The 24423-nt window shown below is 47.4% G+C and overlaps 9 protein-coding genes across 9 annotated transcripts; 6 read left to right on the top strand and 3 right to left on the bottom strand.

Moving 5' to 3' along the window:
- Window positions 1-273: 273 nt before the first annotated feature.
- Window positions 274-1502, top strand: E1B28_000576 (uncharacterized protein; the record flags this gene model as incomplete). The annotated part of the gene is made up of 4 exons (XM_043146428.1): window positions 274-590; window positions 642-949; window positions 1009-1248; window positions 1312-1502. The coding sequence occupies 4 exons, from the start codon at window positions 274-276 to the stop codon at window positions 1500-1502; spliced, it is 1056 nt and encodes a 351-aa protein (XP_043015130.1).
- A 152-nt stretch (window positions 1503-1654) lies between these two features.
- E1B28_000575 (uncharacterized protein) lies at window positions 1655-5340 on the bottom strand. Its single transcript, XM_043146427.1, has 9 exons — window positions 4801-5340; window positions 4504-4728; window positions 4322-4450; window positions 3266-4263; window positions 3004-3212; window positions 2916-2952; window positions 2711-2862; window positions 2024-2650; window positions 1655-1963 (listed from the first exon to the last, which is right to left on the bottom strand). The coding sequence occupies exons 3-9, from the start codon at window positions 4387-4389 to the stop codon at window positions 1664-1666; spliced, it is 2391 nt and encodes a 796-aa protein (XP_043015129.1). The 5' UTR covers window positions 4390-4450; window positions 4504-4728; window positions 4801-5340; the 3' UTR covers window positions 1655-1663.
- E1B28_000574 (uncharacterized protein) lies at window positions 4840-10304 on the top strand (the record flags this gene model as incomplete). Its single annotated transcript, XM_043146426.1, has 19 exons — window positions 4840-5910; window positions 5977-6209; window positions 6262-6406; window positions 6475-6609; window positions 6670-6736; window positions 6814-7128; window positions 7179-7336; window positions 7405-7971; window positions 8031-8190; window positions 8255-8372; window positions 8426-8640; window positions 8692-8903; window positions 8961-9079; window positions 9144-9305; window positions 9365-9440; window positions 9491-9536; window positions 9592-9742; window positions 9793-9956; window positions 10012-10304. The coding sequence occupies 19 exons, from the start codon at window positions 4840-4842 to the stop codon at window positions 10302-10304; spliced, it is 4407 nt and encodes a 1468-aa protein (XP_043015128.1).
- Window positions 10305-10559: 255 nt separating this feature from the next.
- E1B28_000573 (uncharacterized protein) lies at window positions 10560-11747 on the top strand (the record flags this gene model as incomplete). The annotated part of the gene is made up of 6 exons (XM_043146425.1): window positions 10560-10687; window positions 10742-11051; window positions 11103-11156; window positions 11217-11564; window positions 11621-11679; window positions 11735-11747. 6 exons carry the CDS (start codon window positions 10560-10562, stop codon window positions 11745-11747), a joined length of 912 nt encoding a protein of 303 aa, XP_043015127.1.
- A 740-nt stretch (window positions 11748-12487) lies between these two features.
- Window positions 12488-15666, top strand: E1B28_000572 (uncharacterized protein). Its single transcript, XM_043146424.1, has 8 exons — window positions 12488-13407; window positions 13470-14104; window positions 14158-14253; window positions 14307-14550; window positions 14602-14764; window positions 14813-14974; window positions 15030-15330; window positions 15385-15666. The coding sequence occupies exons 1-8, from the start codon at window positions 12539-12541 to the stop codon at window positions 15534-15536; spliced, it is 2622 nt and encodes an 873-aa protein (XP_043015126.1). The 5' UTR covers window positions 12488-12538; the 3' UTR covers window positions 15537-15666.
- Window positions 15667-15731: 65 nt separating this feature from the next.
- On the bottom strand, window positions 15732-17508 carry E1B28_000571 (uncharacterized protein). The gene is made up of 5 exons (XM_043146423.1): window positions 17050-17508; window positions 16862-16990; window positions 16499-16811; window positions 16244-16437; window positions 15732-16178 (listed from the first exon to the last, which is right to left on the bottom strand). Exons 1-5 carry the CDS (start codon window positions 17495-17497, stop codon window positions 15820-15822), a joined length of 1443 nt encoding a protein of 480 aa, XP_043015125.1. The 5' UTR covers window positions 17498-17508; the 3' UTR covers window positions 15732-15819.
- Window positions 17509-17631: 123 nt separating this feature from the next.
- E1B28_000570 (uncharacterized protein) lies at window positions 17632-18752 on the top strand (the record flags this gene model as incomplete). The annotated part of the gene is made up of 6 exons (XM_043146422.1): window positions 17632-17831; window positions 17890-17988; window positions 18044-18056; window positions 18116-18322; window positions 18376-18429; window positions 18489-18752. 6 exons carry the CDS (start codon window positions 17632-17634, stop codon window positions 18750-18752), a joined length of 837 nt encoding a protein of 278 aa, XP_043015124.1.
- A 40-nt stretch (window positions 18753-18792) lies between these two features.
- E1B28_000569 (uncharacterized protein) lies at window positions 18793-20957 on the bottom strand. The gene is made up of 8 exons (XM_043146421.1): window positions 20051-20957; window positions 19965-19996; window positions 19816-19904; window positions 19581-19762; window positions 19419-19519; window positions 19327-19362; window positions 19035-19271; window positions 18793-18978 (listed from the first exon to the last, which is right to left on the bottom strand). The coding sequence occupies exons 1-8, from the start codon at window positions 20245-20247 to the stop codon at window positions 18890-18892; spliced, it is 963 nt and encodes a 320-aa protein (XP_043015123.1). The 5' UTR covers window positions 20248-20957; the 3' UTR covers window positions 18793-18889.
- A 1150-nt stretch (window positions 20958-22107) lies between these two features.
- Window positions 22108-24325, top strand: CCT6 (T-complex protein 1 subunit zeta). The gene is made up of 9 exons (XM_043146420.1): window positions 22108-22235; window positions 22290-22341; window positions 22391-22671; window positions 22719-22881; window positions 22931-23126; window positions 23182-23442; window positions 23499-23934; window positions 23992-24110; window positions 24165-24325. Exons 1-9 carry the CDS (start codon window positions 22173-22175, stop codon window positions 24247-24249), a joined length of 1656 nt encoding a protein of 551 aa, XP_043015122.1. The 5' UTR covers window positions 22108-22172; the 3' UTR covers window positions 24250-24325.
- Window positions 24326-24423: the final 98 nt, after the last annotated feature.

Below are 24423 nucleotides of genomic sequence, written 5' to 3'. Positions count from 1 at the left end.
GACCTCAATGCTGCGCTCGAGGGATGCAGCATCTGCCGCACAGTCGGGTAGCTATAGCGGGCGAGAAGACGACAGACTCTATTATAACGACATCTTCCGAGGTCGAGGAGGATCTAGGATAGCCTGCAATTTATACAGCATAACGACAACAGTCGTCCTTTTCACCGCAAAATGCCACGTGCGTTGATGAATAAAATCAGAGATGGTCGTGATGATCACACAATTGTTATAAGTACCACGGTACCCTTTCACTCTATCCGACAGAATCCCACAATGAGCACCGTTCTTCCCCCACAACCAACTTCTCCGGGCGTTGGTATCCGTCGAAAAGGACCCAAATCTCATCCCAGTCTTCCCCTCTCTGCATTTACCCCACCTAACTCTGGCACTTCTGAAAGATTCCCACTGCCACCAAGTCCTAGCACCGTTCATCCTGAAAAGGTTCTCGATGCCAGTGTTGCACTGTTGTCCTCAGATGACGATCTATCTCAATGGAAGGTCCATGCGGGACAGACCTTAGGCATTCGTATTGGCGGCCTCGTCGCCGCTCTCCCAACGGTAGACGCAGATATAGCACGGGTTATTTCCAGGTATGTCTTTTTCACTAAACTTGGGGCGAGCGCGTCGAACTGTTTTTGTAGATTAGCCGCCGATAAGTCCAAGACATCGATTATATCTGTTATGGTTCCATTCCAATTGGATGCCCCACCAGAAGAATTATTAACGACAGCAGTCCTTCACAACTCCCCCATTCCAGTTTCGCTCGCTACTACCTTCAATGCCAAAGCTACACCTCAGAACGTGTCCACTCTCAAGTGGGCTCTCGAGCAAGGTCGACCGGTCGACATCGATGTCCAGGCTGACCTGAAGGAAGATGTATTCGATACGCTTGAGGATCTATTATACAAAGCGACGGTGAACCTTGAAAAAGTACCACCTATCATCCTTTGTGTGTTTTATTTTTATTTTTATATACAGCGTTCCCGCTGACAGCTTCGGTTTATATAGCCAATCTGCTCCCGCCACCTCATCAACTCGAACTACCGATCGTGAAACTGATGAATCACACCAGCTATAGGAAATTCCAGGCACAGGTGGCTGCACTTTCACTGCACCCTCAGGTGTATATCAAGTACTTGGCGCCGTCCTGGGAGGCCGCTCCTACTGTACCGGGGGATTCGACGCCTAGTCTAGAAAGCAACGAGAATCGTAAACAAAAGGAGTGGAAGCGGAGGATCAAGATGTATTGTGAGTTGTCACCCGGATAGTTGCTTTGTTAGGAAGTGATTGCTTGACTGACCGCCTGTGTAGTGGGGCCTGTTATGGAAGCCTTTGGTTATCAAAGAATCATATATGGCTCCTTCCCCTCCAAAATCTCCAAAACGAAGATCAGCGCAGGGGAATGGTATGAGTTGGCCAGGGAGTCTTTGGCTGAGCTGGGTGTTGAACAGGACGTTGTTGATGCAGTTTTCTATGCAACTGCTCTGGAAGTTTACTCTTGAGGGGTTGATAATATATAACATATATATATATATCCTAGCAGTAAGTATGAATAAATGTAACAAATTGTCTCGAGATGATGTATGTAACAATACATAGCACTAATGCATATTTACGCAGACTTGCATACTCTCTACAGATCCAGAATCCAGTCTGGAGGTATCTATTCATCTCTAATTGCACTGTCATTTCTCCGAATCATAGGCTCCGAGTCTCCTGGAGGCGTTGTTTCAATACCCTTCGCCTTCCACTCTTCGTCAATCGAGCGCAACAACCTCAAAAATTTCTTGATGGGCTTCGAATTATACTCAGGTTCTTGAGTGTTCTCCATCTCATCCTTCACCCTAGGATCCTGCAACCGGCTACCTGCCGGCCCATACAACGCCAGGAGATTCATAGTCTCCACACAGTCATCACCAAATTTGGGATCCTCATCGAGATGGAGGGCTTTCAGTATGTGAATCTAGAGGGTGAAAATGAAACAGATATATGAGAGGACGTCAGACCCCGCAAAAAAGCTCACCATCCTAATTCTCAATCCCCTCACCGACCTAAATGGCACCCTCCTCCCCTCATATCTATCCGCCATCCTCTTCACAAACCCGTATTGCTGCAACATCGCCGGTACGTGTTTAGGCTTTGCCTTGTAGCCAAAAAACCTCGGCCATTCTTCATCGTTTTGTAAAAGGCAATCTACTCGTTCAGTAATCCGTGATTCGATTTCTTCCTGGTCGTCATCTGACCCTGGAGAATCGTGATTCTGAACGAGGTCTTGGTCGAGTTGGTCGATGAGTTCAATGTCTTCCTCATCGGAATGGGTATGAACAGTAGGTTGAGGAATATCGGAAACATCTGGGCCAGTGCTCAATTTGGGTCGCTTTGAGTCCCTAGAATAGATTGAAGTTGGCGATTTAGAGGAGGGAGAGCTGCTCATGGAGCGACATCTCTTGCGGCTGGATTCACTTTGGGATGGTTCAGGTTCAACGTTGCTACACAATATTTCCGAGTACTGATTCTGAGATCGTGCCGGCGGCGGCGGTTGTGGTCGTAGTTGTGGTTCGGGTTGCAGTTGTGGTTCAGGCGAGAGAGAATCGGGTCGCAGGTCTTGAGGAATATGAACCGGAGAAGGGGCACTTTCATTTTTCGGGGGCTAAACACGAACGACATGAGTGACAACACATGAAACATGATTATAGGGACAGGAATTCACCGCTACCACGATGAGCTGAAGCGTTCTGTCCGACGCGACAGATAAATTTGCTGGAGACACCTCCCATGAAGATAAATGACTTCTGCGGTCCCACGTTGATCGCATAAAGATTTGACGATACTTGCCCCGCATGGTGAAAACTTTGGCATCCCCTGAGGCAATGGCTGACTTTGCATAAAGTTGACCAGAGTTCAAAGATGCGTACCTTCGATGCGAGAAGTTGATGCTTGGAGTTCTTGGACCTAAGGGTCATTCAGTACGCAGAACAAAGAGTGGCGTAATAGACAACGTACAACATCCTCTGCCTGTGCCCAAAATCCAGCATCTTTGTTTTCGTGTTCCACCGGCCTGATGGGAACGCTTACTTCGACGAGTAGAGAATCTTCTTTGCCGCTCCGCATGTCTGATATCAGGAGCGTTACCATACGCTTGGGTCTAGGTAGCGGCGGCTCTTGGATACGAGATTGATTTTGAGACCGTTTCGATTGGGCTTGACTCTCCCCTGGCAGAATATGAGTAAAAGTCCGGTCATACAAAACAGAAAAAGAAGCTTACGACGAGCTGAGTTGTCTTTCCCCCCGGTTGTCGCTGTCTGAGACGACTGCCTCGATGCAGCACGGCTGTTGGTTAGCGTCTTATCATTGTAGTTCCTACGGTAGTATGATACAGTAGGAGCGTTGGACTCTGGAAGGGGTGACGATGTCATTGTGGATACCCCGGGTGTTTGGCTGGAGGATTTCGATCGAGTTGAACCAACCTTCCGAGTGGTCTTCATACTCGTATTATTGCTATGAGAGCCGCTGTTTCCGGAAGGGTTGATATAGGGAAGGCCGGTAGGCTTAGGAAGAGAGAAAGCCATCAGTGAAGACGACGAAGTCGCAAAGGTAGCTGGGGGCGTATGTGAGGGAGCAACCAGGGTCATAGACTGAGCAGCGGAAACAGGGTATGAATGATAAGACTGTAGTGGCAGAGGACAGCTCGAGTTGGCAGTAACGGGTGGAGGCGAGAATCCATAACTATTTGGAGAATTGACAGAGTGATGGGTGGGCGTCGGCGATGGCTGTTGGGTTGCAAAGGAAGATGGGGGGTGCTGGGTGAATCCTGAAGAAGATCCCGGATCTGAAAATGACGCTGGGGGTTGTGGTTGCGCGGGGCAAGAACTGAACTGAGAGGTTGTCGGGGCAAGTGTAGAAGTAGCAACAGATAGTGGAGGAACGTCGGTGAGTCTGAACCTTCCAGTATGACCACCATAAGTGCCCTTTCGCTCCTTCTTTTTCGGCCGCTTTTTGGGCTCTGGGAGGACCTCTACTGATTGACCAGGCAGAAACTTGGTCTTTCGAGCTGAAGATGATACTGAAGAGGCTTCGTATGTTTGGATAGCACTAGGTGCTCCGGATGCCGTAAATCCCAAAGCCTGCCTGATTAATGGTCGATTTTCTGGTGGAGGTGTATCATCGTCAGCGATCGGAGGAACCACAAGATCTCCATCGTCAGAGGTGGGTGAGAAGGATCGTTTCCGGCGACCACGTCCAGGAGATGATTCCCTGCTGCTCCTACATAAATGAGTATGTATTAGTGAGCGTTTGAAGAACAAAATGAATGAGAACGAACGAAGAATCGGCGCGTTTTCTACCAAAGGCTACTCTCTCTGGTTCAGAATCGCTGGACGCATGTGGCATGTCAGTGACAAGTTTGCTGAAAGTTACATAAGTGGTTGAACTACTAGAACCGGTAAGTACCCTGCCATTTCTTCGAAATTCAGTAGTTGCCTTTTATGGATAATAGGAAATTACCTAGTTTGGCAATATGGTACCCGCTGCTAAATTCCCAAAATAATCTGCTAATTTATGTAAGACACAATAATTACAAGTAGTACTCAAAAGAAGAGTTCTGGATGTTTGAAGGCCTAAGAATAATGATGGTACAGAAGAACACGCTTGACGCTGACCATGGGCAACGGCGGCCAGCACCAGATGAGAGATTACCAAAGAAGGAGGATAGGGTTCATAGGAGATTCTCTGTTAAGTAAAAGAATTATTTTTTAAGAGAAGTAAGCGTGAGAAAACGACGAGTATGGGCGAGTACTTAACTTGATGCACTCTCGAGCTCCCTCTTCCGAAGCCATACAGATGTCTCCCGTCGCTAGTTCTTCAAAACCTAGCTCAACTATCATTCATGACTACACAGAAGGAGCGACACCGATTGACATTGAAGCCGCCATATCCTACCGTCGACTCTCAAGACGTGATTCCCAATACAGTGCCTATGATGATACGGTTGAAGGAAGTATTTTCAGTGGGCCAGGCCATTCCGCCGTTCCCTCCAGTGTGTCGCGAATGTCGCATGTGGAGCCAGGGAGGAGAAGTAGCGAAGGATGGACACGTAGTCGAAGGAAAAGCATCGACTCTGGGCGGCGTAGTTTGGACAGAAGGTTGAGCCAGGATAGCCAGGTTTCTCAAACTAATAATGGTTTTTTGGGCTCGGAAGACGGCGAAGGTGGAAGCGACGCAGATGGCTATTCGATGAGAAGAGCAAGGCATAGATCTCCTTCGCCTGTTGGTCGTTCAGGTGTCATCAGCGGCTTAGTCAGTCTTTTTGGAAAGTCCACTACCCTGACTCAGGACTCTGGCACTGGTCACCGCTCCAGGCGCTCTTCTGTCTCGCGAAGGTCTTCCGGATCGGTTGGCCGACGTTCACGCTCAGAAGTAGGGTCTGATTACGCCGTCGAAAGTGACGACGAGCAGGAGCGCTGGGGGTATTCATCCGGAGAAGATCTGTCTGACGAAGCCGACGCCACTCGTTCTCTTATTTCTCGCGATGACATCTCTACTACCGCTAGTATGCAGTACGATTCCGAGCCCCCTTCTCCCTCTCTCGCGCAAAACCTACCGCTTTTGAATTCCGACCCTATATTTGGAGGAGAGTCGCGTATCGACATTGAGATACCATTCTCGGATTCGGAGCCAACTCCCTCGGGTCCGCCAAGTCGACAAACACTCTATATGGAGGACGAGGACACCACCATCCGTATGATAGGATACGAAGCGATTGTCTGGCGACAGCATCTCTGGCGGCTCAGCTGTTTCCTTACATGTGGAATACTAGCACTCCTGGGACACTGGCTTCCTCGATTATGGTTGCGCTGGGTTACGCGTGAAACGTCCTTCAAGAATATCAGAAAAGGGTTCGTCGTTGTAGAGGTCGGTCCCTTCCTTTCTCGATTTTTAAATCCGAATTTCCGACGCACCGATTGCTTGGCCGCTTAGACCCAGCATACAGATGTCGCTCTGTTTCCAATGAAGATAATGGAGTATCCCTATCCCATTTATACCGCACTTCCCGCGGATATTCCAGACGCACTAGGATTTGCTGCACCGGGAGAAGTATCGGACGACACATACGATGAGGAGAGTAAAGTACTCCGCAAGTTGTTGACGGTTGATTATCGGTATACTCGATTCATACTTGATCCACGAACGGGGCTTTTCGTAGTTCTCAGGTTGGTTTCCTTGGTTGAACCGACAGTGTCACATAATCATGATATTATGTAGACAATGGCGAGACTCGACTTGGACTTCACCTGCGTCCGTCAGTACTGGTTTGGAACAAGGGACCCGACGACAACGCCTACACCTGTTCGGCAATAACGCGATCGACATTCTAGGGAAATCCACACTTTCTTTATTAGTGGACGAGGTGTGTGAGCTTTCCACTCTCCATACTGTCAGATCTGACCGATCTGTGCTTTCTCTGTGTTTACGCAGGCAATCCATCCATTCTATATTTTCCAAATTGCTAGCGTCATACTATGGTCTCTGGATGACTATTACTACTATGCATTCTGCATTGCCGTCATCTCAATAGCCAGCATTACAGCTACATTAATTGATACCAAGAAGGTGTGGATCCATCTGAGGTTCTGTCTAAGGTTATTCTGATTGCCGGGCTTTCAACTCCAGACAATAGCACGGATGCGCGACATGTCCCGTTTCTCGTGCAAAGTAGACGTCCTGATCAATGGCTCCTGTACGTCTTACAACTCTTGTTATGTTCTATAGCAAGAAGTAGAATCCTGAATCTTCCAACCACAACCTCTCCACCAGGGACCGAAAAAGACTCGACCGAACTAGTTCCAGGAGATCTCATCAACCTGTCCAGCTCACAGCTCCCCATTGTGCCGTCTGACTTGTTCCTTCTCTCTGGTGATGCCATTGTGAATGAGAGCATGTTGACTGGAGAGAGTATTCCAGTTAGCAAGGTTCCTGTGAAGGACGATGATTTAATGAAGTGGAAAAGCGGGAGGTCGGAGAATCCCAAGGCTTTCTTGTATGGTGGTACCAAGATTGTGAGGATAAGGGGTGCTATGTCGGTTGATTCTGTTGTTGGAAGGCCGGCTCTTGCTTTGGTTGCGCGAACTGGTGAGATTGCTGATTGTATTGATTCATTTCTATTCAACTCTTCCTCTCAGGCTTCAACACTACAAAGGGTGCTTTAGTCCGGTCGATGTTGTTCCCCAAACCCATCGGTTTTAAATTCTATAGGGACTCAATGAGATTCATCGGTGTTCTCACAGGAATAGCAGTACTCGGATTCAGTCTTAGTGCGGTGAATTTCGTAAGGATTGGGGTATGTGATACAGCTCCCAAGGGGACTTTTTGTTGACGATACTTTTCCCTTCATTTTTGTCCCTCTAGCTACCTTGGCATACCATCCTCGTCCGAGCTCTGGACCTCATCACCGTTGTTGTCCCACCTGCTCTCCCTGCCACCCTTTCAATTGGAACGAGTTTCGCAATTGGGAGGCTCAGGAAGTCAGGTATCTTTTGTACTTCTCCCACCCGTGTCAACATCGCCGGAAAAGTGAATGTGTGTTGCTTCGACAAAACCGGGACGTTAACTGAAGATGGACTCGATATCCTGGGAGCACGAGCGATCGACCGGAATGGACATGGATTTGGAGAGTTACTTGAAGACATTCACGATCTTCCTTTGGGTAACGATAGAGCGTCGTTTTTGCATGCGCTTGCTACCTGTCATTCGTTGAAGAAGGTTGAAGGCGAGATGGTCGGGGATCCGTTGGATATGAAGATGTTCGAGTTTACGAAGTGGACTTTGGAGGAAGGACATGCTGTTTCGGGGACGGGAGTGATCAAGGATAAGACGGGTGCGGTGAGGGAGCAAACGAGTCTTGTCCAAACTGTGGTTAGGCCGCCTGGGAGTGCGCAGTTTAGATTAGAGGACGCCTTGAAGGGAGGTACGAAGGTCGGTATTCAACGTTCAATAATTCCTCTGTTGAAAGCGGTCACAGAGTTTTTTTCCAGCGCGCACATTTCCTGGAGTTGGGTGTCATACGAACATTCGAATTTGTTTCCGCTCTGAGGAGAATGAGTGTGATTGTTAAGCGGTTGAAGAGCCCCAGCATGGAAATTTACGTGAAGGGCGCTCCCGAGGTTATGGCTGAAATTTGCGAGAAAGACTCGTGTACGTCTACTCGGAATCTTTTTCTTTTTCTTTGTGTTTGTCAACTAATGTTCCTTCTCTGTAGTTCCTCAGGATTACGATGATCTCCTGTCTTACTATACGAAGCGTGGTTACCGTGTGATCGCTATGGCTGGCAAGAGTATCGAGGGTCTTTCTTGGCTGAAAGCTCAGCGCATGAAGAGGTACAACTTCTGGAATCTCAGTCTGTTTTTCCATATTCATGTCCATCTTCCAGGGAACAAACCGAAAGCAAGTTGCGTTTTCTGGGTCTAGTCATCTTCGAGAACAAGATAAAACCTGGCACTGCTCCGGCTATACAAGCTCTACGTTCTGCTCATCTTGCCTGTAGAATGATCACTGGGGATAACTCGTTGACCGCTGTCAGCGTAGCAAGGGAATGCGGTTTGATTAACCAAGCTGCGCACATATTTTCTCCTGCATTCGCCTTCGGTACGTGTGTTCTCATCTTGATTGGCCCCAGAAAACCTGAGATTGTAATAGGCGATTCTGCGTCGCCAGATGCTCGATTGGAATGGTCTTCGGTGGACGAGCCTTCGTGGAAATTGGATCCTTACAGTTTGAAGCCCTTACCCGCGCCACCTCACTACACTGTTGACGAGGACGACCTCGGTTACCATGATTATTCTCTTGTTATATCTGGCGATGCTTTTCGATGGATGGTTAACTATGCATCCCTTGAAACCATGCAGAGAGTAAGTTGTCTGTTGGTCATTCTCGCTGGAATTCTCTTTACTGATCTTGGTATCAAGCTGCTTGTGAAAGCGCAGATCTTTGCACGTATGTCCCCTGACGAGAAGAACGAGATTGTAGAGCGACTTCAAGCGCTCGGGTATACCGTCCTTATGGCTGGTGATGGAGCGAATGATTGGTGTGTTTCCACGTACCCCCTTGATCCGAAGGCTTTTCGCTGACTGGAAATATGATATATATAGTGCTGCTCTCAAGGCTGCTGATGTGGGAATCTCACTTTCGGAAGCTGAAGCAAGCGTTGCTGCTCCCTTCACCTCGAGTATACCAGACATCGGCTGTGTTATTGAACTCATCAAGGAAGGACGTGCAGCTTTGGTGACCAGCTTTAGCTGCTTCAAATACATGTGATATTCCCACTTTTCTTGAACTTGTTGAATGGTCGCTGAAATGAGATTCACGCCAGGGCTCTGTATTCCCTTATCCAGTTCACGTCGGTAACGCTCTTGTACTCCTTTGCTTCGTCCCTTGGAGATTTTCAGGTACTCGACGTTGCTATATATACACAATTGATGCTAACATTTTGATCCAGTTTTTGTATATCGATCTATTCATTATCATTCCCGTCGCGGTCACTAGTGAGTGCAAGCGAGTCATGGAAGATCATACACTTGAACATTGATTTTTGGTTAGTGGGCAGGACTTTGCCGTTCCCGCGCATCCATCCGAAGCGGCCAACAGCAAGTCTTGTTTCAAAGAGAGTACTAGCAAGTATAATCGGACAAATGATTGTTACGAGTGCGGTGCAGACGTGGGCATATCTTTGGGTGCGGAGTCGAGAGTGGTCAGTGCTTTCTTATGCCGCATGCCCATTATATGATGTTTCAATTTTAGGTACAAGCCTCCGCCTGGTCCTGATCCTAAGGAGGGGGGAAACCAACTTGAATCGCAAAATTTTGAAAACACTGTGCTGTTTTTAGTAACGTGCTTCCAGTATATTCTTGTTGCAGCTATCTTCAGCATTGGGCCTCCCTATCGCAAACCAATGTATACAAATGGTATGTTGAGGTGCTTCTTGATGCAACCGGAGGATGTGCTGACACATTCATTTAGCGTTACTGATGATAGCTCTGATCGCGCTGTCATTTTTCAACCTACTGGTATTATTGGCGCCACCGTTAACGGTTACAAAGATCTTGGAGTTGATGACATTACCGGTCGAAGGGAGATGGACGCTGTTCATCGCAGTGGTCACCAATATCGGGATGTGTCTGTTATACGAACAATACGGTACTGAGGTGGTTGCTAAAGTGATAGGGCAGATACTGAGGTGGCGGCGTGAACGACGAAAGACAAGAGAAGCAGAGGGGAATATCTACAAGGCTGTGGAAGGAGGAATGAGATGATGTTAGATATGTGAATGTAACACATTATATTGGAGGCTGTGCCACGTGGTAGTGCCACCTAACAACCCTAGATCGTCAACGGTTGCGGCAGTCTCTTTAAGTCACTGCTTCTTCCCCCTCGCTTCTCTTCGCTGCCCCGTGGGCCCTTCCAATCTTTTACTTTTTTCAAAGCGAACGCCCGTCGTTCCGTTCAACGTCGAGCACCGCAGGTCCCGGGCTCCTCGTTCAGATTCAGCTTCCATTCGTGTTAATCTCATGTTACTCATCATGTTTTCAAAATTTCTACTCTTCTTTTTTGCTCTGAATGCAACAGCTGCTCCAGTGTCTACCAGGCAAAATAATGATGGATCTACTACGCTGATGACCGTCACAAATACCCTGACGTGCGCAACCCATCTCCTTTCATTGTGGCAGCTATTCATATCTCATACTTCTAGGCGAGGTGGTCCAGTCACGGAAACCTGTGTTATCACGTTAACTCCAATAAAGGATGAGGATGGGAAGCCGGCTTTCGAGGAAGTGAGGAAATGCACGATAAGTGTAGATGGGTCGAAATCCGGTAGTTCCAGCAGCTCGTCTAGTGACTCTTCCAGCACATCGACGTCAACGGACAGTTCATCTACGTCCACCTCAACTACTTCTACCGGTTCATCAACCCCTTCTACCGATTCATCCTCAACCTCCTCCACCTCTGGTACGGACAGCTCTTCCTCAGCTTCAGGGAGTGGGACATCAACCAGTGCCAGTGTTCGTTGTCATCGTCGCTTTTTCGTTGTCATGACGCTCACGGCATTATAGACTTCAGCATCAGCATCTGCTACCTCCAGTGGGTCACCCGCAGTAATTGTTAACGTGAGCATTTTCCACAAGGATCTATATCTCATCGAAGCTGACCATATTTCTTATGGAAAGGGTGCATCGACAATTCCTCTCACCCAAGTGACTACTCCTTCTGCGTCTGCTTCTGGGAGTACCACAAGTATCACATCCTCCAGTTCGGCCTCCATCACTGCTACAGATGCAACGAGTCAAAGTCAAACTGCCGGTGCTGATGTAACAGGTTCTACCACCACGACAGCCTCTTCGACTGGAACTCCCGCTCAGGCTGCTGAAGCTAGCGCTACCTCTACCCAAGCGTTCAATCTTCCTGGGAAGAGTATCTCTGTCCTTCCGATTGGACTTGGTGTCTTTGCTGGAATATCCGTCATTGCATTAATAGTTGTTGGTTTGGTTACGTATGAGAGGACCAAGTACCGCAAGGCAAGTATCCTTTCCTTCCTCCGTCTGATCGTCTGCTAAGTAATCGAACTCCATAGGCGTTCAGGCAACGGAAACTTGCGGAATCAGGTGCTGCCATGGGTTATGGAGGCATGGCGTAAGTCTTTGTTCGTCCTCATTATAAAGAAAGTGCTCAAATCATATACTCGTAGACAACGTACATAGAAGGGTAGCTTTGTTATCCCGCATTTAGGACTTGCACCGTATAGTAATGAAACTAGGTTAGCGAGATCAATGTTATTATATCCACGGTGTACGCTTGGGACAATTAGATGTATCAATTACTTGCCGAAGAGAGGTGCGGTGAGTTCAGTCAAACGTACGCGTAGCTTTTATGACGGACATACCCTTTTTTTAGGCGACTGGCCTGCTCAGCGCTGTTTCTGGCTTTTTCTGGCTTTGGAGACTGTCAGGGGCAAAGGCGTTGGCTACTGTTCGTAAATCCATTCACGTTCTTCCTTTGTCGTTTTCTTTGAAGAAGTGATGTGTATGCCATTCAATAAGTAAATATCTCAAATCCATCCGTTTACGAACGTCAATTCGCTCAGCACCTCAGCTCGGATGCGTCTTAATTTGCGGTTTTACGAATCCAAATCACCACGGGCAGGCCGTGGTATTTCCTGCCAAACATTAAAATGAATATTTTGTCAGAAAGTTAAACAGATATTATGGAAATACTGGTCCAAATATAGTGCATATTTGATCCCAGATATACTCCTTATATGGAAGGAGGAATCATCAATCTTTCTCCTCCCATATAAAGAGTATATCCGGGGTCAAATATGCACTATATTCGGACCAGTATTTCCATAATATCTGTTTAACTTTCTGACAAAATATTCATTTTAATGTTTGGCAGGAAATATCACGGCCTGCCCGTGTCGATCCGAGTCACATCGACTTGTTCGCGTCAAACACGTGCTTGCTCGCGTTCAGCTAGACCGCCACCACTACCGATGGCTAGAAACGCGAAGAAAGTTCAGGCTGCTGGAACGCCTATAACTCGATATTTTACTCGGAAACAAACGCAATCAAGTAGCGTCAATTCTGATACCCCAATGCAAACCTCACCCCATCCTTCTCCATCTTCAGAGCGACTCAATTGCGAGTCGCCCTCGACGTCTTCTCATGCATCCAGCAAGAAAAGGAAAGCAGTTGGTCTTTCGGACCTTGACGTTGATAATTCAGAAAGCTCCCAACGCGTCAATAGATCCACGTCGACGCGCGCTGCTCCTCTGACGCCTCTTTCCCCTAGAGAGAATCTGCTTCACCATCCTACCTCTGTACGCTTCAGGAATCTAAAGAAACAGAGGCTCTCATTGCCGGATGCCGTTGCTGGCGATGAGATAGTTCCTGGGAGCGAGTCTGACGAAGTGGAAATTCCCGCACGGAAGACATCAAGTGCTCAGGTCAATACCGCGTTGGATGAGCCCACGGAGACCGAACAGGATTTTGAAGATGAAGATGTTGTATCTATGGATATCGATAATCATTCTCCTCTCTTCACACCCCAGTCGACATCTTACAGTCTTTTCGGCACTGAACCAGACACACCTTATTCATTCGGTTCTCCTTCTATGCAACCTCTTACTCCTCCATCGAGCAGCCCAGCACCCGAACGAATGGCATCAACTCTAGACTCTGAAGCCAAGACTCGCCAATTAATTGAAGAAATTCGGGCCAAGGCGCGAGCAAAAGTGATGTCCAGTCCTGAGCCCATCGCGGAATTGCCTAGCCCGAGTGATTCAGGGGAGGATGATGACTTTCCTGATCTGCCTGTACTCGTTGGTAGCAATAAAGGCAAAGAGAAGGCAAAGGAAATTCCGTGAGTTGTTAGTTCATTCAGAGTCTTCTTCCATACTTATGGCCTTCTTCATATCTACTCAGAGAGTTGCCTTTTTCCAAGTCGAATCCGACGGTTGCTGGGTCTAGCAAATACAACCTGAGGCAACTTGCCAGGAAACCTGTTACCAAAGAAGTGGTCCCTTTCAAGGAATTCAAGCGATCAAAAATCAAACCCATCAACCCCCTGCTTGCCCTCTTGAAAGAGAAGAGCAAAGCCGACAGCGCTGGCAAAGGTACCGATGCCTTTACTAGTGCAGAACATGCGGTGGCGGGTAAACGTGAACTACGAGACGAAATGGATGGAGAAGAAGATGCGGACGATGAAATGGAGGATTGGATGGGGGATGAGAAGATGGCATGGCAGGCAATCCAGGAACAGGTTGATCGCTACGGTTCGGAAGATGATCGTGGTGGATATAATGTCGATATCGACCTGGATGAGAACGACGCGGAAAGGCTGTTTTCTCAGGATGCTGAACGGGGTAAAGCAGTCGCTGCAATATTAGCATCCGACAAGAAAACTCGCGAATTCGATCATCGCTTGGTGAAGCGTGTTGGTCATCCTCTTTGGGTCGCAAAGGTTGAAGATGCGATGGATGTGGACTCCCGTTCTGACTTCAAGAACGCCGACCGTACTCCCATCCTCCAATCATTCAAAGCTGCACTGCAGGAGCAAGGTGGGAATCCCGTCCTTACTTCTCACCTCTCGGCGACTCAAATTACATCCCAGATACATCCTTCGCCTGCCTGTTATTACAAAGTGGCGCCATGAACAGGATTGACCTCGCTGTCAATGTTGACGTTATGTCTTGTATCTGTGATCTTGGTATGCTCTAACTATCCCAACATGGTCACTCAGTTCACCCATAACGTTTCCAGCTCTTACACCTAGACATACTGGCCTCATGCAGGCTGCTTTTTACTTTGTTCGTACCTGTTGGAGTGATACATCGCCCTCGAAGCCATTCTTTCCTTTTCAATCTATGGTGAATATCATGGCGAGGCTGGGTGCTAACGTAGGGACGTTTGGTTGGATGTCGAGCGTCTTGCCCATTCAAGTCACGAAAGATGAAAGAGAGAACTCCCTTATGCGACTCATCCAGCTTTGTACCTTGGCAGGAAGGTGAGGATTCATGTATATATGCTTTCGCGATAATATTCAAGCAAACCGTAGCTCGGGAAAGATACAATCCGGCGATGCCCCGGAAGTCCTCGTGGCACTTTGTGCTATCTCCCTCGATCCGGCTACGTCATCGGAACTGAGGACAGATATCCTGGTCGCGGCTCATGCCATTTGCTCTTCGTTAGTGGTTGGCCCTATTGTTGCTAATGATTTGGTGAGGAAGTCAATTGTATACTTTTCGATAGTACTCATCGAGTTATAGGAATCCAAGATATGTTCAAGGTCGTTGAAATTTATTTCGACTCTGACGCCTATAAACCGTGCGCATGCTGTTTCGATATTTTCTGCAGGAGACGGTCGTACTCTGCGTATCGCAAGATGGCTCTCTCACTGTCTTCTTCTTGAGAGAACAACTGTGTCGGAGGTATGGTTCTATAAATATTGACGGCTGTGCAACCACATCACTCACATCTCGACAGAGTGAGTATTGCAACCTCCCTCAATTGGAACCTCTGCTTCTGTGTCTGGCTCCTTCCGGATCCACCTCCAACCTTTTCAAAATCCATCCAGAAACAGACTATGGTGACCTTGGGTTCCACACGGAAATATTGTCGACTGCATTATCCGATATTCCGCGTTATGTTGCAGAGGAACTTCTGGCTGCAGCTCAGGCAAAAGCCGCCCGTCTCGAATCCCAAGTGAGCCCGAGCAAAATCGAAAAGCCGACCCCTCCAATACAACGTGCCATGAACTGTGTCGAGTTACTCCATTCCAATATCAGTATGTCTTAATCCTTCTTACACACTGATTATCCATAATCTTTTTCTCTACTAGTTGACACAAGAGGCGCTCATTTGGATCGTTCGAGAACAAAGGCCATCCTGAAGAATCTCTCCATGAGACTATATTATCAGCGTTCTGCTGCCCTCAAAAGTGGTGGTGCGAAACCAAAGAATATCAAACAATATTTCTCGAAAAGGGCTTGAGATTGTCATCCATCTTGGATACAACTATACCCGCACCCCTATACTTTACCTGACCGGTCGAGCCCTATTTCCACTTTAATAAATGTGCTCTTGATATTCAACCTGACGTTGCTTACTACATTTCTCCTTGCTAATGAACCGAAGTCATTATTAATATCTTTATTTTCCTGTTAAATAGATTCGCTAATTGTATCTTTACCATTACATGAAGATATACTTGGCGCATTTGTGCAGAAGACGGAAAATGAAGTGGGTGGTAGTGAGATTGAATGGGTATGATTCTTCACGTTTCTACTTTATTAGGTTTAAATCGCACCCGCACTTCAGCAACTTCCTTCCGTTTCTCCTTCATCGTACGCAATATTTCGTCCTCGAGTACAGAAAGTTGCTCCACTGTAAGGGAGTTGGAAACATGGGCAGTCAAATCGACGTATAACAGGGACCCTGCCCGACGGGCACGCAGCTCACTGATATCCGTGATGATCGCAGGGTAAACTGGAGAGGAATCGGAACGCAGGGGGCCTAAAGCACTCTTAAGAGATTGTCTTGTTTTTGTAGAAACCCCAGCATCTGTGAGATCACCCCATGCTCCGAGTAAAAGTGAAGTCCCCTGCTGGAGGATGACGAAAGCAACGACAAGGCCTGTTAGTTACTGAACGTCAGTCAAACGTCTTTGAAATGAGTACCCTTCATCGGTTGATACTGACCACCTATGGGATCAAGAGGGACTTGGGGAAACAAAGATGTTCCAAGGATGGCGATGAGAGCAACTACACTTGAATACGCGTCGCTCCGATGGTGGATCGCGTTTGCGAGTAAAACGGGGCTGCGTTCATCGTCTGCTACACGTTTGGTAGCTCTGTATAGCCATTCTTTTGCCAGCACACTGATTGCAGCGAACCTATTAATAAGTTTTTATCATGAGTAAGGAGCTATTGAAACAGAAAATAGCAAGCACTGACCAAGCAGCATTTGGGTCAACGGTATGTCCGTGATGATGTTGCATCGTTCCAGGAACCCCGGGCGCAGCTTGTGTGACGTTGGTCAATATTTCCTGGAGCGGCCCAGTAGGGAGGGTTTGGGCAGTTTCGGTGAGAGCAGCCAAGAGTAGGTGGTACGAGTGGAAACCAATACCCAGTGCTCCGCCTATGAGTAACAGAGAGACGACAGTTGTTCCTAATGTTTCGAATTTGGCGAACCCATAAGGATACCTTTCTGAAGGTTGCTTCCGAGATAGTTTCCAACAAAAGAGTGTAACGAAGTCTCCGAGAAGATCTGTATGTTTAGATGTTAGATAGACTCAGAGAGTAATTTTTGCGACGCACCACTCAAGGAGTGTCCGGCATCGGCCAATAATGACGCTGAGTGTAGATACCACCCAGCGAGACCCTTCGCTATCGTTAAACCTACGTTCGAGTACAACCCAATCAACGTGATTTTACTGCCTCGGTCAGCTATAATTCGACAAAGTGGTCAGAGCATAAAATCACCGTTCTACCGTAAGGTAACATACCGGAACCTTGTAACGCAGCCATGATCTGGTCGGTACCATGGCGGTGATCATCATCATGGGAATGGGAATGACCGAATATCGAATGTGAGTGCGAGTGTGAATGGTTGTTTTCATCGTCGGGCTTGACAGTAGAGCCATTCTGGTGCTTGTTGACATCCTTCCTACGCGTCGACATCCTTCGGGCTTGGTAACGAGACGGTAGTTCGAGTTCTTGAAAAGAGCGACGTGGACAGTGCCTAGATATAACCACTAATGGCTTGAATTTATGTAGTGAGAGAGATGATGACACGTTTCCCTTTCTCCGGGTAAAGGCAAGGTATGAGATCTGTCGTTCCCGAGGCGGTGAATGACAGATAGTATAAGAATGTAACGGAAAGTGAGAGTGAAGACGTAGCAAAAGAGTCTGTCGCTGTAGTATGAGCAACGACAAGACCGGGGGAGTTGGCATTCTTATTATTAGAATAACTGCCCCAGGTTGGCGTGGACTGTGGATTCGATCCTAACAATTCAAGCTTTCTTACTGGCTTTTGATTTGTTACGCAAACATGTTAACATTGCGAACAGTTGCAAACCTCCATCATCATGTCCCGAGCCACCGCGCGACTCTTCTTACATTCACTACGTCGTTTCAATCATTCGCGTCCACAATTTCAAGAGACTTTAACGTTCGAGCTATCGCAGCCTCCATGTCCAACCTGGAAGTTGGGCGATGGAGCATCGTGGCAGGCCGAATACGAGAAGACACCTCGGAAAACATGGGTGATGAAGGATACCTCCAAACAGTGCGCATTTGGTCTGTTTTTATCCGTATGCAGTTGTTCTGAAGTGGATGTGCGACAGAGATGCCTACCGCTTACTTACTTCTGCCATTATACCACGTCCAATTGCCTTCGTCTCCTCGCTAGCTTCAGACGGAACGCCTAATGTTGCCCCATTCAGGTGATTGAATATCGGACGTGCAAATCCTTGATGACGTTAATGTCCCGGCACATAGCTACTTCTCTATGGTACGTCCAGTCGCGTAGTATCTTTACCTCCGGATGAAGGGTATCTTCCACACGTACAGGTCTCCCATAACCCCCCTTTGATCAGTGTGTCGTTCCTACTGTCCCCGAAGCGACCAAAGGACACGAGAGAAAATATCCTCAATACCAAGGAATTCACAGTCAATATCATTAGTGAGAACTTCATTGAAGCAGCTAACGCTTGCTCTGTCGAGGCACCCGCCCATGTGGATGAATGGATTGTCAGCGGTCTCACGATGGAGCCAAGTGTGAGTACAAGGCGTACCCTGAGATCACCTTCCAATCGACCGGTTCTCTGTAGCAAGAAGTCAAACCGCCCTGCGTCAAAGAGAGCGCTGTCAGTATGGAATGCAATGTGAGGGCTAGATGTCCTCAACGAGCTCGCTGAAAAAATACTCATGAGATGCTCCCCAGTTACATTTTCATCACGACGTGACCCCCCTGGACTCTCATGAAGTTACCACAACTATCGTCCTCGGATTGATCAAGCAAATTCACGTCAGGGAGTCAGTTCTCTCACCAGATGGACTTCAAGTGGACCCGGCTCTTCTACGACCCGTAGCCCGACTGGGAGGGACATCTTATTCCAGGCTCACCCATGGGTTCGGTATCCCTCGAATATCTTGGAAGAAAACCAGCGATGAAATAGCCCGACTCACAGAGAAACAGTGTAGCTGATTAGTAAGCCTAATCTACACATTTTGTACAATGGCATAGATGTTACAATGAATTCTACCGGGAGGAATCGGATAAGTATGCGAATGTGCGAGTTGTTACAGGTGGTTGGACGAGAGGTCTCTGAAAGCCACGCAAGCCTACACGAACTTCCCGGGCACGGTCGGATGGGAGGATGAAAGTCCCCCGTCAACGGCGATGTTTTGTCCGTTGACATAACTGGAATCATCTGCCATCCATGAGTCGTTTGTAATAGAACAGTTACAACGCTGAGTGAATGCTCACCGCATGCCAAGAATGTTGCTAGCTGAGCAACTTCCTCCGGCATCGCCCATCTTCCAAGTGGGTTGAGCTGCCCCATTTTACCCATAGTACCTCTCCGTCGAGCATACTCAAATGTGAAAGCGGTCATGCCAGTCTCAATGATACCTGGGCAGATAGTGTTCACACGGACCCCAGTTCGTGCGAGCTGGTAAGCACAAGTTTTTGCAAGGGAGTTCACAGCAGCCTTGGACGCAGAGTCTGGAACCCGATTTCAATTCCCAAAACCAAGAACAAGAACAGGCACCAGACGTACAATCAACCGTACCAGCCCCGGATCGGATACCAGCAACTGTAACATCCATGAAGACTACTTGATGAAAAGCACTAGTACTTGAAAAAACTTACTAGAGGCGGTCAGTATGATACTACCGCCACCAAGCTCCTTTCCTCTTGAAGGATTCGTCTTTTGCATTGCTTCCGACCCGTATTTGACTGCCAGGAAACAGCTAATATCCGCACATCCGAATTGTTATCAAGGAAAATGAACGACGCGTCCAAAGAACTCACGAGAGGGTGTTGACTCTCATTGTTTCCATGAAAGTTTCGGAGGAAATATTGGCCAAAACATCTCTAGTCCCAATACCTGCATTCGCGAAGAACACGTCCAAACGACCTTCTTCTTTCAAAGCTTGCTCACACAGGGCGACGATGTGCTTCTCTGAAGCACAATCAAATGCGTCGGTGGTTACCTGAGTATAATTAATGTCGACATGTATAGACGTGAGTAAATGGTCGTGTCTACCTTGACATCCGGGTACGTTCGTTCAATGGTGGATTGTAGTTCAGGAAGGTTCGTTGCATCGAAGTCGACTAAATAGAGATGAGCAGCTCCTAGAAAAGAAGTGATAAGTAGTGATACACGAGTTGAATGAACGCCAACAGTATCTTCACCTTCATGAGCATAGCGTAACGCTGAAGCTCGTCTGAATATTGAATATCAATATTAGCAGGAAGTTAACAAGATTATTATTACATACCCAATTCCCTTCATGGATCCGACACCAGTTACGATGCATACTTTACCCTGCAATCTCTGTCCTCTGGGAGCACTGTCCAGGTGGCTTTTGATGTTCTGTATCCGCTTCAACGACATTTGAAGAGTATCTTGCACATCGGACTTGATCCTGGCATTATCGTAGGGGCTTTCTGTCTTTTTGGGGACGTTTTCCGACATCTTTCGACCGCAAATTTCGTTGGTAGGAGAAAGGTTGAACGAGAGCCTACCGGGTAAGCTGAACTTTTACCGGAGGCATTTTGTCTCAGATGTCTCGCCAAACAATAAACGTGGTCTCCGTGGGAAAAGTCAGAGTCGTGCCGCCTTCGGGATCGCGCCGCTTGATCCAAACGGAAGAGAAGAACCCCCGAATGCATACCTTACTCCTTCGCCACTACCTTTGCGAAGTGGGAAATTACAGACATCGAATCTCCATCGTTATCGCTTGGACATTAGGTGAGGGATAGCGTATATGTCGAGTTTTACACCAACATTTGACGTAATCTCCAAATTATGCATAAATTTTAACATAACTCACCGCTGAGTCCTGACCGGCGATCGTGAATGCATGTCGAGCTTGTTGTCTCCATATTATATTTCGCTGTTGTTGCTGAGACCATAGAGCGCGCGGATGTCGATGTGACTTCACCAACAACCTACCCACACCGTAATATGACCAACGTTGCCCATGACAGTGCATTTATTTGCGGCAGCAGGTTCCTTTAACGGCGAGTTTTGTTCATGATATGGGCGGCAACGTAGGACATTGCGAATTGTGGTTTGAGCACGACGAAAAAGAGAGTGGCGACGATACCGTCGATGACAATGACAGGAAAAGGAGAATGAGCATTGCGACGAACAGCGACATTCGAAAATTCGTCCAAAAGCAATGTTCCCTTTACAAACAGCAATCAATTTGGTAAACCGCCAAGTATTTCAGTACTGTATTGATGGCCAATCGGCGTGCCAGCTGCTTCCCACGCCATTACCCCTCACTGCTCAGCCCTCTTACCTCACGGTTACTTTTCCTGTACTACCAACAAGAACGCCAGAACGAAATGTCGTTGTAACTACTGTATTTCCTGTATTACTACATGGCTATCTATATCATGTATACAAATGACATGTCTTTGAGAGGCATTAGGCCCCCTTCGTGTGAACGGCTTAACGTTAGGTTAGGTTAGGTTAGCCTCGTTTCCCGCACCAAATCGCGCCAAGTCATGTAGAGAGTCTTACAATAAGCTGTCACTCTTTGTCACGCTGCTCGAACCCGCCGCGTTGTCGCGTCTTGCCTCATATCCGATATTCCTTCGATTCTACACATTCTTTACCAACATGGAACACCGAGTTTTTTCCGCTTCTCTTCTTTTGCCTGCTGCCGTTCCTCCCACGACACTGGAATATGAGGAGTATGCCGAGGTTGAAGGCATAAACGGGTCATTTTGCGATGGCAGATGCAGCAAACGGTGTCGCACGCGGCGAGTGTGATGAAGTGTTACAAGTGTTACAATATGTGACATAACGAGGCTAAGCTAACCTAACCTAACGTTAAGCCGTTCACACGAAGGGGGCCTTAACTTCTTCAATCTTATCAATTTCTTATCAGGACCCTCAAAATAACATACACCCAATTGTTGAACAGATAGCCGACATATGTGCTACTTTATATAGTAACCATCTGTCTCCACATATGTTCACGATATGTAGAGTCACATGACAATGCCATAAATACTCAGCACAAATGTTTCCAGTGGTCCTCCTGCCCTACTCCTGCATACATTGACCTTTGGTAGGTAAAAAATGCCATTTGGACCCATTTCCATCACGGGCGGAACAAGGGACGCCAGAATTCCCTTTGCTGAACTGTGTTATGGCATTATTACGGCATGGTCAACATATGTTCACGATATATTGCGTTTATGGGATATATATAAAGTAGCACATATCTGTACGACATGGGCCAGTTTTGGTAGTGTAATTCAGTGTACAACTTGGAGCGCGTGGGAACTGAGGCACTCAAATTCCCACGGGAAGGCGACCGTTTGAACGTGTCGCGTTCACTATAGAGATCCTCAGCTTCATACCTCCTCCACTGATTATCGATCATGTCCTCAATCGAGCTCATCAATCCCAAGGCCGAAAGTGTGCGGAGGTCGGCCGCTCTTCAGGTTTGTTTTCTATGTGTACGTTTTTGTCCGTGTCGTTAGCCTGAACTGCCATAGGTGAACACCAATGGAGCAATGGGTCTCGCAAATGTCGTGAAAGGGAATCTAGGTATGCAAACAGATTTTGGATTCATTTGAAGGCCAACTCCTCCACAAAGGCCCCCGCGGAACCCTCAAAATGCTCGTCGATGGTGCCGGACAGATCAAAATGACCAAGGATGGAAAAGTTCTTCTATCAGAAATGCAGATACAAAACCCAACTGCCGCTATGATTGCACGTACTGCTGTTGCGCAGGATGATCAAGTAGGAGATGGGACAACGAGTGTTGTTCTTCTGGTGGGAGAGTTGTTGAAGCAGGCGGATCGATACATCAGTGAAGGAGTTCATCCCACTGTGATTGGTGAAGGTTTTGATCTGGCCAAAAAAGAAGCTCTGGCGGTGAGTATCAATGTGTGACATTCGGATCGCTTTCTCATCCAAATTAGTTCCTCGACACTTTCAAACAACCCGCAAAGCTCGACCGAGCGACACTAATCAATGTCGCCAATACCTCTCTCTCGACAAAAGTGAACGCACAACTCGCAAAGCAACTATCCGCAGACGTGACCGATGCTGTTCTTACCATTCGACCTCCGCCCCCTCACAAAGGTCTGAACCTTACTTTTGGTCAAATTGGTACTTTGTTCATCGTTAACAGATTTAAAAGATCAATGGAGGCAGCCCATTGATCTTCACATGGTGGAAATTATGAAGATGCAGCACCGGACGGCATCAGAAACTCAGTTGGTTCGTGGCCTTGTTCTCGACCATGGCGCACGCCACCCGGATATGCCCAAACGTGTCGAGAACGCTTTCATACTAACACTAAATGTTAGTTTGGAATACGAGAAAACGTGAGTTGACCAATTCTGATATTGGTTATAACCTTTGAATTCTTATCTTCGTTAGAGAGGTAAACTCTGGATTCTTTTATTCCTCAGCAGAGCAGCGAGAAAAACTCGTAGAGTCGGAGCGCAAGTTCGTAGACGAGAAGGTGAAAAAGATCGTTGAATTAAAACGGCTGGTCTGCGACCAAGCAGTGGACAGTAAAGAGAAGCGGAAGAACTTCGTCGTTATCAATCAGAAGGGCATCGATCCTTTAAGTTTGGACATTTTGGCAAAAAACGGCATCTTTGCTTTGAGACGGGCGAAACGTCGAAATATGGAGCGGTACGTCGAGTTTTCGTATCACATTCTTCCATATATTAAAGCGTTATACTTCCTAGGTTACAGTTGATGTGCGGAGGCTTTGCTCAAAATTCCGTAGATGATCTGAAACCAGAAGACCTCGGATGGGCTGGTTTGGTTTACGAACATACCCTCGGCGAGGAAAAGTACACTTTTGTGGAGGAAGTCAAAGACCCGAAGTCTGTGACACTTCTCGTCAAAGGACCCAACGCCTACACCATACAGCAGATTCAAGATGCACTTCGTGATGGCCTGCGAGCGATCAAGAACGCTCTGGAAGATGAATCATTGGTACCTGGCGCAGGCGCTTTCGAGGTCGCGTGTTCCGCTCACCTGAGTGGTCCAGTGAAAAAGGCGGCTAAAGGCAGGGTCAAAATGGGTGTTCAAGCATTTGCCGACGCTCTATTAATCATACCCAAGACGCTGGCAGCCAATGGTGGATTCGATGTGCAAGATGTTGTCGTCGCTTTGCAGGTGAGATGGTCATTATTCAGCAAGGATATCCCCTGTCAACTCACGCTCTGTCTTCAGGATCAACATGCTGAGGGCAACATTGTTGGCATTAATCTTCTAGATGGCGAACCGTTCGACCCGACAGTTGACGGTATTTGGGACAATTATAGAGTGAAAAGGCAAATGCTTCATTCATGGTCTGTTCAGCCACTGTTCTCTCTCAAGCCTCTGCTCTGACTGCTTTATTCCAGTTCGGTCATCGCGGTAAACTTATTATCGACAGACGAAATTCTGAGGGCAGGGCGAAGTTCACTCAAACCAGACGGTGCACAGTAGAAGCAACTATATGTATCTTTTACTATAGTAAAGTGGAGGTCTTGAACAATTTTCAACTGCAGTCGACATTAGGGTGTATGATGCTGTCGAGGGACATCTCGTTGGGAATCATCACTCCGTAAAAGAAAAAGAGTCGGCACAATCAGTGGATCTTACTCCGTTGTCTTGCTGGAG

Source organism: Marasmius oreades, chromosome 1 (genome assembly GCF_018924745.1).
Source record: "Marasmius oreades isolate 03SP1 chromosome 1, whole genome shotgun sequence".
In the NCBI taxonomy this organism is placed as follows: Eukaryota; Fungi; Basidiomycota; class Agaricomycetes; order Agaricales; family Marasmiaceae; genus Marasmius; species Marasmius oreades.
This window is presented reverse-complemented; position numbering and strand designations above follow the sequence as displayed.

What these genes read in the sequence shown, in the direction of transcription:
- CCT6 (XM_043146420.1), top strand. Translation starts at nt 22,173, where the DNA reads ATGTCCTCAATCGAGCTCATCAATCCCAAGGCCGAAAGTGTGCGGAGG. An exon ending in CCAAAAAAGAAGCTCTGGCG is followed by an intron (nt 22,672 to 22,718) that starts GTGAGTATCAAT and finishes CATCCAAATTAG; the next exon opens with TTCCTCGACACTTTCAAACA. An exon ending in AGGCAAATGCTTCATTCATG is followed by an intron (nt 24,111 to 24,164) that starts GTCTGTTCAGCC and finishes GCTTTATTCCAG; the next exon opens with TTCGGTCATCGCGGTAAACT.
- E1B28_000575 (XM_043146427.1), bottom strand. Translation starts at nt 4,389, where the DNA reads ATGCCACATGCGTCCAGCGATTCTGAACCAGAGAGAGTAGCCTTTGGT. An exon ending in AGAAAACGCGCCGATTCTTC is followed by an intron (nt 4,264 to 4,321) that starts GTTCGTTCTCAT and finishes TCATTTATGTAG; the next exon opens with GAGCAGCAGGGAATCATCTC. An exon ending in TTCAGCTCATCGTGGTAGCG is followed by an intron (nt 2,651 to 2,710) that starts GTGAATTCCTGT and finishes GTTCGTGTTTAG; the next exon opens with CCCCCGAAAAATGAAAGTGC.
- E1B28_000571 (XM_043146423.1), bottom strand. Translation starts at nt 17,497, where the DNA reads ATGCCAACTCCCCCGGTCTTGTCGTTGCTCATACTACAGCGACAGACT. An exon ending in GGCTGCGTTACAAGGTTCCG is followed by an intron (nt 16,991 to 17,049) that starts GTATGTTACCTT and finishes GTCGAATTATAG; the next exon opens with CTGACCGAGGCAGTAAAATC. An exon ending in TGCCGGACACTCCTTGAGTG is followed by an intron (nt 16,812 to 16,861) that starts GTGCGTCGCAAA and finishes CTAAACATACAG; the next exon opens with ATCTTCTCGGAGACTTCGTT.
- E1B28_000569 (XM_043146421.1), bottom strand. Translation starts at nt 20,247, where the DNA reads ATGTCGGAAAACGTCCCCAAAAAGACAGAAAGCCCCTACGATAATGCC. An exon ending in GAACGTACCCGGATGTCAAG is followed by an intron (nt 19,763 to 19,815) that starts GTAGACACGACC and finishes AATTATACTCAG; the next exon opens with GTAACCACCGACGCATTTGA. An exon ending in ATGAGAGTCAACACCCTCTC is followed by an intron (nt 19,520 to 19,580) that starts GTGAGTTCTTTG and finishes TGCGGATATTAG; the next exon opens with CTGTTTCCTGGCAGTCAAAT.
- E1B28_000572 (XM_043146424.1), top strand. Translation starts at nt 12,539, where the DNA reads ATGGCTAGAAACGCGAAGAAAGTTCAGGCTGCTGGAACGCCTATAACT. An exon ending in CTTTGTACCTTGGCAGGAAG is followed by an intron (nt 14,551 to 14,601) that starts GTGAGGATTCAT and finishes AGCAAACCGTAG; the next exon opens with CTCGGGAAAGATACAATCCG. An exon ending in CTATTGTTGCTAATGATTTG is followed by an intron (nt 14,765 to 14,812) that starts GTGAGGAAGTCA and finishes ATCGAGTTATAG; the next exon opens with GAATCCAAGATATGTTCAAG.